Source organism: Peromyscus californicus, unplaced genomic scaffold (genome assembly GCF_007827085.1).
Source record: "Peromyscus californicus insignis strain IS unplaced genomic scaffold, ASM782708v3 Scaffold_11__1_contigs__length_118956290, whole genome shotgun sequence".
Taxonomy (NCBI): domain Eukaryota; kingdom Metazoa; phylum Chordata; class Mammalia; order Rodentia; family Cricetidae; genus Peromyscus; species Peromyscus californicus.
This window is the reverse complement of record NW_026294402.1, coordinates 31,668,924-31,683,246: the sequence shown is the minus strand read 5'-3', so window position 1 is coordinate 31,683,246 and position 14,323 is coordinate 31,668,924. Positions and strand designations below refer to the sequence as shown.

Here is a 14,323-nt window from a genome sequence, read left to right as displayed (position 1 = left end):
AAACATCTTCAAGAGAAATGTCTCCATCATTTCTTTCCTTCATACTTTAATACTTCTTTTAGCCCACTGTGTTTTGTTTTGGGTGGAAAATAACTTTCTGGGCATCTTAGGCCCTTTCCCTGTTGAAAGTGAAGGAAGAAGGCACAGGAGAGGTCAACTCTCCCCAGCTGAAGTGAGATCACATATCCAGATAAGTAACCACAGTCAGTTTCTGTGTGCCCCATGACCCCCTCATACACTCCCCTGAGCCTTTCTTATTTCTTAGTGAAGTCCCTCCTCTGAAGAAGTCACCTTTGTGCTCCAAAAATGAGACTTGGAGTAAGGACCACTGATGTCCATAAGGATGAGTGATGGCCGCAGGGGTGAGGTTGCAGGTGGCAACAAGTTCTCTGCTTTTGTAAATTTGCTCCCCCCTCCCCCAGCTCAGCCCCTTCTGAGGGACTCACTGCCTCTGTGTCTCAGATAAACAGCACGCAGGGGTGAAGTGGGGATGGGGAATGGGAAGCTTCTAATAATCCCATTGGCTCTCCAGGGAGACAGCAGAGTTCTTGGGATGGACAGGCAGCTCTCAATGCCTGCTGCCCAGACAGTTCAAGCAGGGATGTGAGACTGAATGCCGGAAAGGCCGCTAACACTGCAACCCCTGTGCTGCTCAGCTCACTGTGGGTGTCCCTCTGTGAGTCCACACAGCAGCATCCACCTGGGGACAGAGTCAGATAAGTCTCTGAGGAAGCTGTTGAGGAGATGACAATACCACGTATTTAGTCAATAGATTCCTCCCCCAGGGCTTCTGCAGCTGCCGCGTAGCTTTTTCAGAAAAGATTGAGACTGTCCCTAGAGAGTTAGAGATGCCTTGTCACTGTTACACAGAGCTAGAGACTAATGTGCAGCCTGGCATCACAGCAAGGTGGAGTCTTTGCTTAGGTGTCTGAGGTTTAGCACCAAGATCCAGGGGTGCATTGGAGGAGACCAGTTGAGGTATATGGCCAGGTTCGTGCTGTCCTGTCTGCCTGTGAAACCTCAGCTGAACCCCTGCTGCTGCTAAGTAAAGAACCCAAGGCTGGAGGACTTGGAGGGCAGGATTTAACCCCTGCTCTGCCACTCAAGTGACCTCAGCCATAGGAAGTGGGAAATAAATCATTAGATGCCTAAAAGTGCCAGGCAGAATATTTGTAGTAGAGCTTGTGGCTCTAACTCCAAAGTCCATTTCCTTTCTCTGTGAGCCTCCATCCTACACTCAAGGCTAGGAGACTGACTGCCTTTTGAGTCAGGGAAGTCCCTTCCATTCTCTGGACCTCGGTCCTTTCAAAGAAAATGGGGCAGTCTCTCTCCTGTTGGCCCTGTAAGGTGATAGTGAGATTAACATGAAATCAAGGGGTAATGGACACCCTTTGGCTTTCATGGGTGTGGTAAATTGGTAATCTTCAGACTGATGCTGGAGGCTGGAGTACACAGATTGCTGAGGGTCTGATTCAGTGGCCCTGAGAATCCATGTCTTTAAAAACATCCCAGTGTGGGCTGCAGAGATGGTTGAGGAGTTCAGAGTATGCACTGCTCTTGCAGAGGACCTAAGTTCAGTTCTTAGGCCCCCACATCAGGTGACTCACAACCACCCATAACTCCAGCTCCAGGGGAGCCAGCGGCCTCTGCTGGATTCCCAGGGTACCTGTGTTCTCATGTGCACATACCTGCACATAGACTGGCACGTCCACACATAGTTCAAAATAAACTGTTTGTTTTTAAATCCCAGGCCTCAGGAGGTTTGTAAAGTAGCCCCTGTTTGCAGATGTGGGGGATGAACACCAAGTGCAGGGAAGCCAGGACTTCTCACTTTCTCTTTTTTGCCCCAGCTGAGATGTGGCCACCCCCGGCCCTGCCTGCATTCTCTACCCCGAAAGTTTTCCATTCCACCCCTTTGCTGGTATGCTTTGGCTCCCTCTTACCACCTCACAGCCAAATAAGAAGAGAAGGGTGGAGAAGAGTAAGGAAGAAAATGATCCCAGCCAGAACAAAAACTGCCTTTAGTTCCCCAAACCAAGTAAGTGTGCATGGAGGCTCTCCAAGCCACAGGAAGAGAACCAGCCAGAGTTTGAGTAAGCAAGTGAGGTGTCCAGGTAGGACTCACCCCTCTGTCTTTGGCTAGAAAACAGTGTATGTTAGTTGAATCCCAGAAGGTACATCTTATATTTGTGCTGCTTTTCTTTATGCTTTCCTAAACTTGCTGGATACTTTGGGGGTGGTGAAGAGAGTCTAAGACAAGTCTTCATATTTAAAATCCTCATGTGTCTCTACCCGAAGACAAGTGCCATGGCATGGCTGATTCCAAATGAGAGATTGTTGAGGAGTCACTTCCCGTGACTTTAGGCCTAATGGCATTGGGAATCCCTGGTTCTGGGAAACCTGTCTTTTAAGTTCTGTCCTGCTTAACCATCTTTGGTTCCACTCAGTGGGAAGGGTTGTATGGGGAACTGGTGTCAGGAGGTCTCAAGACTGCAAACTCAGGCTTTGAGAACTCCTGGATGCTAGCTCGAACCAACTCTATAAAGGAAGTAAGGGGCATTCCAAGAGGGGTGTGATGTGATTCCCAAGATGACCATCTTCTCTATGCTGCTTGTGGACTTGGAGTTGTTTTTTTATCTTCCATGGGTAGGATTCAAGAAGTCCCTTGAAGCCCAAAGTACTTATTCAGTATTTGTGGCTGAGGGTTGGGTGGGGTGGGAGGGCTGAGTTCTAGTCGTGTGGTAGGCAGTCAGTTGTGTGAGCTTGGTAAGCCACCAGGACCTCTGAAGAACTTTATTTTCTTTTCTGTACCACTCAGGAGGTTGGTATATGCAATGGGTTTTTACAGCCTCCAGGCTTCTGTGTGCTAAGCCTGGTTTTAAACTCCAACTGTGTGACTGAACGGATCAAGAGATGACTCTCACTGGTGGGAAGCTCTCACCAAGCTCTCCAGAGGGGAAGCTAAGGCAAGAACTGCCCTCTGCCTTCCCCAAGGTCACCAAAGCCAAGAACTAAGAATAGAATTGAATCCTCTTTCCTCATCCTCCTAGAGAAGCTGACCCAGAGGCCCCACGTGGCAGTGGGTGGGATGGAGGACTGGGTCCCAGGTCCTGGTCCTGCTTATCTGTAAGTGCTACTTCTCCAGCTCTGGAAAAGGGATGGTCCTGGAGGGTGAAATGGTAACTTGGGAGGAGACACAGAGGGCGATTCATCAGGCAGAATCAAGCCAAACTCACATCATCGCCGGCTCCTATTTCCCGTGAGACTCTGCGGACTTACATGATGCCACGGTGGAAGGGACAGTGTGACTGTGCTCTGTGCCTGTGACACTTCTTTGTTTGTAGCTAGAGTAGGCAGTCGTTGGCTAAAGCTTTCTTCTCATCCTGGGTACCTCCTCAGCCCAGATTCCAAGCTTCCCCTGAAGGCCAAAGACCCAAACTTCTTAAAGTTCTAAAATAAAAGTTAAGAAGCTCGAGCCACCCCACCCCATGTTTACTCCATTGTCTTGGCTACGCACCTGTCTCCAATTCTTTATGAATCGTGCCTTCTGATCCCAGCTTTGGGCCTTAACGGCCATCGGGTTCATTAACTAGTCCAAGCCCTGAACTCTGACGAGGACCTGAGGCTGGGACGAGCCGAGAGAGCCAGGCTCAGTTTCCAGGCTTCCTTCCTCCGTACCTTGCTGCCTGCCCTTCTCTCTCCAAACCTCAACACACCCACCGCTCACACATTCAGTTCCTCTTTCACAACTCTTTCAAGCACCCAGCCACCGTGCTCAGGTGCCCGGAAAGCAGGGAGGGCCATTGCTCCATCCTGGAGACCTGCAGGGAAGCTTTCTTCCTCTGCTGTCAGGAGACCTTCAACATCAAATCCAAGGACTTCCTCACTGACTGCTAGAAGGGGAAAATGAGGGGAAGAAGACATCAAGACAAACTTACCTTCTTAGCTGCCTTGACTGCTGCAAGAGCAATCTGGGCAAAGGGGATTCTGTTCCCACTGTAATTCTGTGTGGAGAATTCAGGGGAGACAGAAGACTCGATAACATGTGCTGAAGTTGAGGTTTATATGTGATGCCATTAGAAGATGGGTTATACAGGTGCCTTTGCTATTTTTCAACGAACATTTTAGTATCCTGATATATAGGTGCTAAGGATGTACAAAGGCACATCACTGGAGGGATGGGGTGTCACTTAGGTGGCAGAGCACTTGTCCAGCATGGGCACAAAAGCCAACACTGCAGAGAATGGATAAACAAACACAGCACTGGAGGCTGTTTTGTGTTGGAGGTAGGTGAAGAACAGAGGTGCTGGAAGAAGGGAGGGGCCAGGGTGAACATCTGGGCAGTTAGCCTGCAGCTGAGTAAGTGCTGAGCGGGTGAATGAAGGGTTTCTCCAAGTCAGAGTCACCTGAGGAGCTTTTAAGACTCCAAAGTGGTGATGGCGCACGCCTTTAATCCCAGCACTCGGGAGGCAGAGGCAGGCAGATCTCTGTGAGTTCGAGGCCAGCCTGGGCTACAGAGTGAGTTCCAGGAAAGGCGCCAAAGCTACACAGAGAAACCCTGTCTCGAAAAACCAAAAGAAAAAAAAGACTCCAAAGCCTGGAACACAACCTGATCTATTAAAGAAGGGTCTCTGAGCTTGGAACTCAGACCTCATAACTGCAGATTCCAAAATGTAGCTGCAGTGAGGCCCACAGGTTTAGGGGATCATTTGTGCCTCTCAGGTTGCCACTGGAATAAAATGTAAATGTGGGGCTATTATCGGCCTTTGGTTTATTTATTTTAGGATTGGGACTTTTTATTCACTCCTTTTAGAAGTCCTGAGAACTGCCTTCTGGTTTGTCTGATAGGAACAGGAGTTGTATGTGTTTCGGGGAGGGGGCGGCTGTAGCCTCTAAGCTCTTAGGTATGTTGTCACAAACCAGCCCTCCCTTACTGCCAGGACCTCCTGCAGAATTCCCCCAATTCCATGTCTGGAGTCTCCAATAACCCCCAGGGGATTGTGGTCCCAGCCTCAGCACTCCAGCAGGGCAACATCGCCATGACAACTGTCAACTCACAAGTCGTGTCAGGTTGGTGCAGGGTCCTGGGGATTGTGGGAAGCATCTTGGGAGAAGAAAGGGTGCCCCTGGGGAATTCCGGGAGTAGGGAGTGTCCTCTGCTAAGGGAGGGACTTGCATTTCGTTTCTTGACTCAAATGTTCTGCACATGGTGAGCACCAAGACCTGATTATGATGGGTTGGAACAAATTTAAGTCAAAAATCTCATGATTGACCCCCCCCCCACACACACACACACACACTCGAGACTGAGTAAGGCCCTGTCACTTCCCCTAAATACTTCCCACTAAAGGCTCTGCTTCTCCTCTGGATACCATCTCTCACCTCACCCACTCCTCTCCTACAAAGGGAACAAACCTACACCCCGCCACTGCCCCCAAGAGTCTTCCCATGTGAGTGCCAAGCAACTGGGGACCCTGCTTGCCTTCTCTTTCCACCTCCATGGCAGGGGACCCCAAAACTGGTTGTCTCCTCAGGTGGAGCCTTATATCAACCGGTTACCATGGTAACCTCCCAGGGTCAGGTGGTCACCCAAGCAATCCCCCAGGGAGCCATCCAGATCCAGAATACACAGGTGAGTGTGCGTAGGTCTGTATACTTGTGCATGAGCAGTGGGAGGCTGCCTGTGATTGTTTACTGTCTGCTGGGCACTGGGGCAAGCGACTCACTTTGTCCTCACCTCTCAGAGGCTGCTTTCTGGATAGGAAGCTGGGTCTAGGCAAGGTCTTACCAGCTCCGGAGTTTTTATCAAAAGACTCTGTATTTCCTGTGCTTGACCTGCAGCTCCAACTGCTCTGCACCTCAGTGACACAGAGTTCAGATCCGTAGAAAGTTGTCAAGTCAGATGCCTGCGATCTGACATTAGCTCTGTGACCTTGCGTAAGTCTTCTGACCTCTCTGGGCCTCAGTTCTTATCAATAAAGAAGGATTAATACCAACTGCAGGCAGCCCAGCCAACCTGCTTGATTATCATGAGGATTAACTGTGGTGAGGGACAGGAAAGTGCTTTGCAAACTGTAAAGTATCACAGAAATGCTAATCACTATTGGATGGTTTATGGCAAATTCTCATCTCAGTACTCTGCATGACCCTTCTCTGCCGTTTCCTCTCTCATCCCCTCTTTCCCCTCATCCTACACCTCTGCTCCCCTCATCCCAAGCCTCATCTCCATTCTCTGAGGGGGTGGTATGGGGTGAGAGGAAAAGGTGACCTCCCCAGGGCCCCAAGAATAACTTGGGAAAAGGGGGTTGGCAGTGAGAATGTGCCATTACTATGGCAACAGGTCCCTAGCCACTGGCCTCACAGGCTGCTGATGCTGATTTTTTCTTCACGTGCCCTGAAGGTTAACCTTGACCTCACCTCCCTCCTGGACAATGAGGATAAGAAGTCCAAGAACAAACGAGGAGTCTTGCCCAAGCATGCCACCAATATAATGCGTTCTTGGCTCTTCCAGCATCTCATGGTGAGTGTGTGTGTGTGTGTGTGTGTGTGTGTGTGTGTATGTGTGTGTGTGTGTGTGCATGCATCTGTGTGTGTGCATGCTGGGGGCGTGGAATCACAGCAGGGAGTGATTAATAGCCCACTGCACGGGTACCACACTGCATGTAGAGACTATGGTCTCAGAAAAAGGCTTTGCTAGATTATCAGGGAAGGTCGGAGGAGGTTTAAGTGGGACCTAGAGCCTGGGGCTTCTGAGTACTTGCTGCTGCTATGGGCTCAGAAAGGGGGAGGGGGAGTGTGAAAGATGAGACGGGAGTGGCCACTGGGCTTCCAAAATCAGAATTCAGAACTTCAGGGCTAAATGGAAGAAGGCCAGGTAACTCCATCAAAAGGAGCACTCAGTAGCCATCCTCTGAAGACCATGGCTGAGCCACACAGGCAGAATCATCAAGAACAGCACGGTCAGCTGTGCACACAGAGACAACTTTCTCACTCCCCGGCTCCAGCAGAGACACTAAAAAGCTCCTGGTGACCAGACACAATAGAAAGAAGAATACAGGTTCACTGTGTTCACGGTTTCTCCCACTAGCTGGGTGATAATTCCAGGGGCATTTACTCCTCCGGGTGGTCAAAGTTGAAAGAGGGGACAAACATAGAGCTATAAGGTCAGCCCTTACCAAACTCTTCACTGGGCATGGTGGTGGTACCCATGCTGGTACTTGGTAGGTTGAGGCAGAAAGAACGTGAGTTCAAGACTGACCGGGGCTTTCTAGCAAAACCCTGCCTAAAAACAACAAAAAGGGAATTTTTCTCTTTTGAGCCTTCTACTACAATGAACAAAGAGCAGAGTTGTATATGGTTTGGTTTTGTTGGTTTCATTTTTGAGACAGGCCTTACTATGAGGCCCAGACTGGCCTCAAACTCATGATCCTCCTGCTACAGTCTCCCAAATGCTAGGATTATAGCTGTGTGCCACTACACTGAGCTTGGAACACGGTTTTTTTTTTAAGGCTGAGTCCCAGTATTTGTGACATCTAGGGGTGAGTAGCTGAAGTGTCGTTTTGATTTAAAGTACCTGCTGGTGTTTGCCATCCTCCGACACCGAGAGACAGCTTCCTATAGCATTTGCTGGAGGTATGGGTGTATCTGTCTGTATTCTTCTGTCTGTCTCTCCAGCTGTGGCAAATCTCCCAACAAGAGGGACTATGGATCATCCCGTGAACCTTAAATCCTAGATTCACAGTGTATGGACCTTGTTGGGACTTACTGGGCCTTTAGAAATTATTCTGTGATGAACTGTTTGTTTGTTCTACAAAGTTTTGTCTCCTTTTTTTAAGTGTGTGTATCGCCGGGCGGTGGTGGGAGGCAGAGGCAGGCAGATCTCTGTGAGTTCGAGGCCAGCCTGGTCTCCAAAACGAGTTCCAGGAAAGGCACAAAGCTACACAGAGAAACCCTGTCTCGGAAAAAAAAAAAAGTGTGTGTGTGTGTGTGTGTGTGTGTGTGTGTGTGTGTGTGTGTGTGTGTGTGTGAGAGAGAGAGAGAGAGAGAGAGAGAGAGAGAGAGAATGCATATTGGTTGCATGGGGGTGAGTGTACTTCCTATTGCTGTCCTTAGTTTCTGAGACACAGTCTCTCACAGAACTGCAGCTCACCGTTTCCTCTGGACTGCTGGCTGGAGAAATCCCCAGAATCCCCCTGTGTTGGGGTTATAAGCTAGGCATAATGGTACGCACCTTTAATCTCAGCGCTCAGGGGGCAGAGGCCGGCAGAATTCGTGAATTCAAAGTCAGCCTGGTCTCTGTAGCAAGTCCCAGGCCGGCCAGGGCTGCACAGTGAGATCTTGTCTGAAAACAAACACTCAGTGCTGGAGTTACAGACATGCCACTACACCCGGCTTTTCCGTGGGTGCAGGGATCCAGATTCGGGTCCTCACCCACTTTACCTACGGATCCATCTCCCCAGCTCCACTTCTTTATTCTTAGCGTACCAAGTCACATGGTGGATGGCAAGAAGGACAAGGTTCAAGATTTCTTCCAAACAGCTGGGCTCAATCAAATGTGATGTCATTGTTGCTCTGAGGAAAAAGCCTGGGACCCCAGTTCTTGGGCAATGCCCCTTGTGGTTCCACACACTGGGCAGATGCTGGCTGTCCCGCGTTAGGTGAGAGGAGAAGGTGTGAAGGACAGACAGACATCCGGGTACTGTAAGTGTTCTGTCTCCAGCCCTGTGAGCACAACTGGTTTATGGGTTGGTTAATTTGAAAGGCTAGCTAAAAAAGGAACAGCCGCCCAAAAGACATGCTTCGCGTTAATTTAAAAGATATACATGCTAATCTTTTGGTAGAGAGCCAACATCTTTTTCTGACTAAACTTTATCATTTTACTTGCATAAACCTTTCTTATAATAAAACATCTTCAAATCCCGACTTCACATCAAGTGGAGTAAGAACACTGACTTTGGGAATCTAACCTGGTTACAGCATCTTTCTAGATCTTTATTCCAGTCTCTCATGTGTGGGACACCCAATCTGAGGTAGTCAGCATTTTAAAACAAATTTGAGACTCAGATTGTCCAAAGCTTTCTACCTAGTCTTTTTAGCAACAATAACTCTTTCTTCTTGCACCATATTTCACTTATTAAGTCACAGAACCATAGTACATGCGTAACTAGCACGCACCAGTCTCGATACAAGTGTGGCTGACTTTCTGATAAGCAGTATATTTGGCTGGTGAAGCTGCCACAAAGTGCTCTATTCATCTCCAGCCTGGGTCTGAAGCCAGTGGACGGTTTGCAGGAGATGTGCAGAGCATTCCATAGCTGCCACCTTGGCTGCATAGTGGGTCTCTAAACGCTGGCTTGACCTGATGCCATTCCAGCAGGCAGAAGCTGTATTCCCTCTGGCTGTTGTCCTGTGTCCCAGGCCTCTGGTTGGCGCTGTTCTGGGCCATGAGCAGTTACAGAGATGCACCGAGATGCTGGAAAGCACCTGGGCTGGGAGCTTAACTCCCAGAGCCACCTAAGCCACCAGGCTGGAATGAGATGGGGACCCTGTCATCCTTAGCTGCTGGCTTTCAGTCCCTGAAGAATGCGGTGACATTTTCTTGCTATTTTGTTTTGGCCCAAAGAGGCTAAACTCCAGCCAGAAGCAATAGGTCCACAGCCATACAGGTCATGCAGGAAGCCCGGAAGAGGGTCCTTCCTCCACCTCAGATGTAACGCCACCCCTGCTACTCCCAATATCTGTCACCCTGACCTGTCAGCAATTTCCATCCCTAAACTGGATGATGCTGTGTGCCAGGAGGTCTTGGAGAAGAGCCCAAGCCCCAGCAGGACCCCACTATTCCCCCCACAGCAGCCAGCCTATGCATGGCGCTTTTATATATATATAAAACAGTCTTTATATATATATAAACAGTATATATATATACAGTTTCATTTATCCACACAAGCACTGTCCTGTGTTACCAGTAACAAAACTGAGACTCAGAGAAGGCTCGGGTTCTGTAAGATCACACAGGTAATAAAGCCAAGCAGGAATCGAACCCACCACAGTGTGACCCAAGGTCTCATTCAGTTCTGCTGCCTTCACACTGACCTCCGGAAGCAGATAGCGATGCTCACACCAAAGTCTAGGCAAAGCAAAACTGAGCCCCTAACCTCTCAGCCAGAGACCTGTCGTGGGAGAGTTGTGAGATGTTTGTGCACCCAGGCTCAGGTTTTAGACCTCACAGGGAAGCTGCCTCACACATGCCCTTCCCCGACCATCCGTTTCATCAGGGCGGTGTGGCTTGCAGCCAGAACCCAGCCGTATTCCACTCCCACCTCCACCCCAGCCACACAGAGCTCAGGGCCTTGCTCCAGGTCCTCTTATGAACCCTGCTGTGGTGTATATTTTTAAAAATTAAATAAACAAACAAACAAATAAATAAATCAGAGGACAAAAGAGGCACCAGGGGCTTCTGCTGTATAACTTTTTGAATATTACCATCACGTACCATAAAATTTACCATTCAAAATATATAATTCCAGAGTAAGGGTGTGTGGCTCATTTGGTAGAGTGCTTGCCTAACAAGACAGCTCCCCAGCATGGAATATAGGAATGTACCAGGAGTCGTGGCACACACATGTAATCCCAACACCTGGAAAGTACAGGCAGGAAGATCAAGTTTTAGGTCAAAGCAAGTTTAAGTTACAGAACAAGTTCAAAAGCAGCCTGGGTTAGTGCAGCGGTGGCACATGCCTTTAATCCCAGCACTCGGGAGGCAGAGCCAAGTGGATCTCTGTGAGTTCGAGGCCAGCCTGGTCTACAAAGCAAGATCCAGGACAGGCACCAGAACTACACAGAGAAACCCTGTCTAAAAAACAAACAAAATAAATAAAGCAGCCTGGCTACAGATAGTCTGTCTCCAAAATAAAAAACGATAACATAGGTTTTAGTATATTTACACTCTCGCACCATCATCATACCTACCTAATGCCAGGTATTTTTCTTACTCCAGAGGAAATCCCGTAGCCATTAGCCAACACCCCCAGCCTCTCACAACCTGGACTCTACTGCATCTCTCTATGGATCAGCTCTTGCAGAAGTCTCACTCAAGTAAATCCTAAGATGGTCTTTGTGACAGAGTTCTTTTAATTAGTATCATGAGGCTGGAGGCAGAGCTCAGTGGCGGAGCACTTGCCTAATTAGTACCCTGTTGTCAAGGTCCACCCTTGTGGTAAGCACTGGCATTCTGTGTTGGGCTGGTAACACTCCACCACCGTGTGTCTGGATCACACTGTGTTTAGATTCCTTCATCTGGTGAGGGACACTTGGGCTGTTTCCATGTCAGACTCTGAGGGAAACTGCTCTGAATGTTTGTGGATATGGAGGATTTCTGACAGCCCGTTTCCCGGCTTTCTTACCAGCATCCGTAGTGCCTTGCCTGCTAGGCTCGGGGGCTGGGGAAAATGGGCTACACCTCCAGGTGCAGCTCTGGCCCTGTACAGGGCTCCTGGCCAAGGCGGGCAGTGAAAGGGAAAGTCATCCAGCTGCCTATGCGTCTCGGTGGTTCTGACAACCACCCCACAGACGTTCTTCGCATTCCCTGCCACCTCCCTGTGCAGAACACTGCGCTAAGCCTTGAAGGAATTATGTAGATGGGGTCTTGTCACCAGCTCACTGGCAGGACCCCCTCGCCCCCCAGATCTAGACACGTCAATATGTTCTACAGAGAGACTGCAGTCTCTTGAGTAGGACACGAGAGGACCTGGAGGGAGTTCCTTCACTAAGCCTGTTTCCTCCGAGGACAAATGGGATACAACATCCGACTTGAGCGGCTTGTGGTGAGGGCAGAGCATGACAAGTGTGAAATACTTGGGTTGACACAGGCACAGGTACTGTACAAATGCTTCCAGTGTCAACCTGGAAGTCCTTATACTACGGCTTGTCTTAGGAAATGTTGACAGAAATTTAAGAGAATTTGTGGAGGGAATTACCGACCTCTGAAAAATCCAGGACGTGACATGAGGATCCTGATTCATCTTGTTCTCTGCTACCTTCTCTTCTTGCTCTTCTCGTCTGGGGTTCCACTGGTCACATGCTCATTTTAAATGACACTATGAGAAGCGAGTGCCCGTGGAAAGGCCGTGAGGCCATCAGCCATTCACAGTTCAGCAGGAATTAGTTCAAAGTTGGCTTTGGTAAAGAATGCCCACCTTGTCGGAGAACACTTTAACACAGTGTCTTGGGAAGTCAAGCCAGAATGGGGTGCCAGAGGGGGAGCTAGAAGTTGTTATAAATCTCCTAGGTCCTGTCTCTTTAATACTCCGGGGAACACCACTTACATCATCAAAGGCGTGTTCAGGGAATTTGACCTGGAAGAAGTCTAGGTGCAGAATCCTGACTGTGGGATGACACAAGAAACCAGGATGCATGAGAAATGCTGCTTCGTGAGGGAGAGGCTTCAGAAGGGAGACACCCGGGGCCAGCAAGATGGCTTAGTGTGGAAGGTGCCTGCCACCAAGCTTGACAACCCAAGCTGGGCAATCCCAGAACCCACAGGGTGGAGGAGTGAGAGAACCAATCCCCTCAGGTTGTCCTCTGACCTCCACACATCCACACATATCCACACACACATTCACACACACACACACACACACACACACACACACACACACACACACACACAGAAATACACATGTGCACACACAGAGAGAGAGATACACATGTGCACACACAATAATAATAATAATATTAATATTAATAATAATAATAAAATAATAAACTTTTTATTAAAGCCAAGAGCTTTAATGAAAATGTGACAATCCATGCCTCTACACCTGGAAGGTAGAGGCAGGAGAAACAGGAATTCAAGGCCACCCTCAACCAATTAGTGAGTTCAAAGCCATCCCGGGCTATGTGAGACCCTGTCTGAAAAACAAACAAAACACTTAGGTACACAAAGCAAACACTCCAATGAGGTGATATATTGTATACCCTAATAAAATTTGACTGAATATCTGAGAGACAAAGGAACAAGCCACCTCTTACCTCTAGGACTCCTCAGCCTGAAAAGCCTCTAGTTCCTGTCTCCTCATGCCTCATATACCTTTCTCTGCCCAGCCATCACTTCCTGGGATTAAAGGTGTGTGTGCCAAGCAAAGGCATGAAATCTCAAGTGCTGGGATTAAAAGCATGTGATTCCCAAGTACTGGGATTAAAGGTGTGTGCCACCACTGCCTGGCTGTTTCTCTCCTAGACTGGGTCAATCTCAAATAGTCCACGGCGGCTTTGAACTCACAGAGATCCGCACAGATCTCTGCCTCCCGAGTGCTAGGATTAAAGATGTGTGCCACTACTGCCTGGCATCTATGTTTAATCTAGTGGCTTGTTCTGTTCTCTGATCTTCAGGCAAATTTTATTAGAGTGCACAATATATCACCACAGTCCAAAGAGTCAAGAATATGGAGTCAGTAAAGGTGAGAGACACTGTCTGCCTGTGCTGGTCAGACACAGAATAGCATGTCCAGAACCATGTATCAGGTTACACAAAGTCCTTTGACATCATATTCAGAGATGTGCCCAGCCAAAGAGGTAGGGGGGCTGTCTGTTAAAGTGACAGCAGGAGGCATGTCCTTCGGGGAATGAATGAGAAGGGCTACGGATATCTGACCCACCCACTCAAATGTAGGAGCAGCACTTTCAAATAAGGCAGATGGCAGAGCATCAGGAACTGAGCTTGGGAGGCACATAGATCTGAAGAGGTCCTTTTTGGCTCCATGCTCACTTGCTCTGTGGCTTTCAACAGGTCAGTCAGCTCCCCTAGCTCTGAGTTCCTCTTTCTAAAGCAGGTAGAGCAGTACCTGCTCTTCTAACTTTGTGTCTGCTGCTGTGGTTCAATATCCTGGGAAAAGGCAATATTAGGGGAGAAAGAGGCTTTTTGCAGCTTCTGATTTCAGGTTATAGTTCATCATTGTGATTTCAGGTTATAGTTCATCATTGTGGAGAAGTCAAGGCAAGAACTTCAAACAGCTGGTCATGTCACATCCACAGTCAAAAGCAGAGAGAAATGGAGGAGGTAGCTTGCTTGCTTGTTAGCTTTCCTTTCTTATGCAGACTGGGCCCCCAAGCCCAGGGGATGCCATAGGCCAACCTAATCTAAACAATTCCTCAATTGAGACCCTCTTCCCAGGTGATTCTGGATTGTATAAAGTTGCCAAAGCTAACCATCACACCTACAGTGTTGAAGACAATTGCTAATGTGTTCTAAAGCATGGTACTTGGCAAGTGGCCAGCAGCAGAGACAGAACAGCCTGGTTTAGGGTACAGGGGACACAAACCCTGC

The 14,323-nt window shown here is 48.7% G+C and overlaps 1 protein-coding gene across 8 annotated transcripts in view; it reads left to right on the top strand.

The window, feature by feature from the left end:
* The window catches only part of Pknox2 (PBX/knotted 1 homeobox 2), a 273,676-nt gene that overhangs the window by 246,771 nt on the left and 12,582 nt on the right, over positions 1–14,323 (top strand). For 7 of the 8 annotated variants that reach the window (XM_052756526.1, XM_052756546.1, XM_052756494.1 and 4 more), the window contains 3 exons: positions 4,941–5,070; positions 5,535–5,632; positions 6,401–6,520. The exons of the other annotated variant lie outside the window; for it this stretch is intronic. In XM_052756526.1, the coding sequence (XP_052612486.1) occupies positions 4,941–5,070; positions 5,535–5,632; positions 6,401–6,520 (348 nt within the window). The remainder of the gene's footprint in view (positions 1–4,940; positions 5,071–5,534; positions 5,633–6,400; positions 6,521–14,323) is intronic. 8 annotated transcript variants of the gene reach the window in all.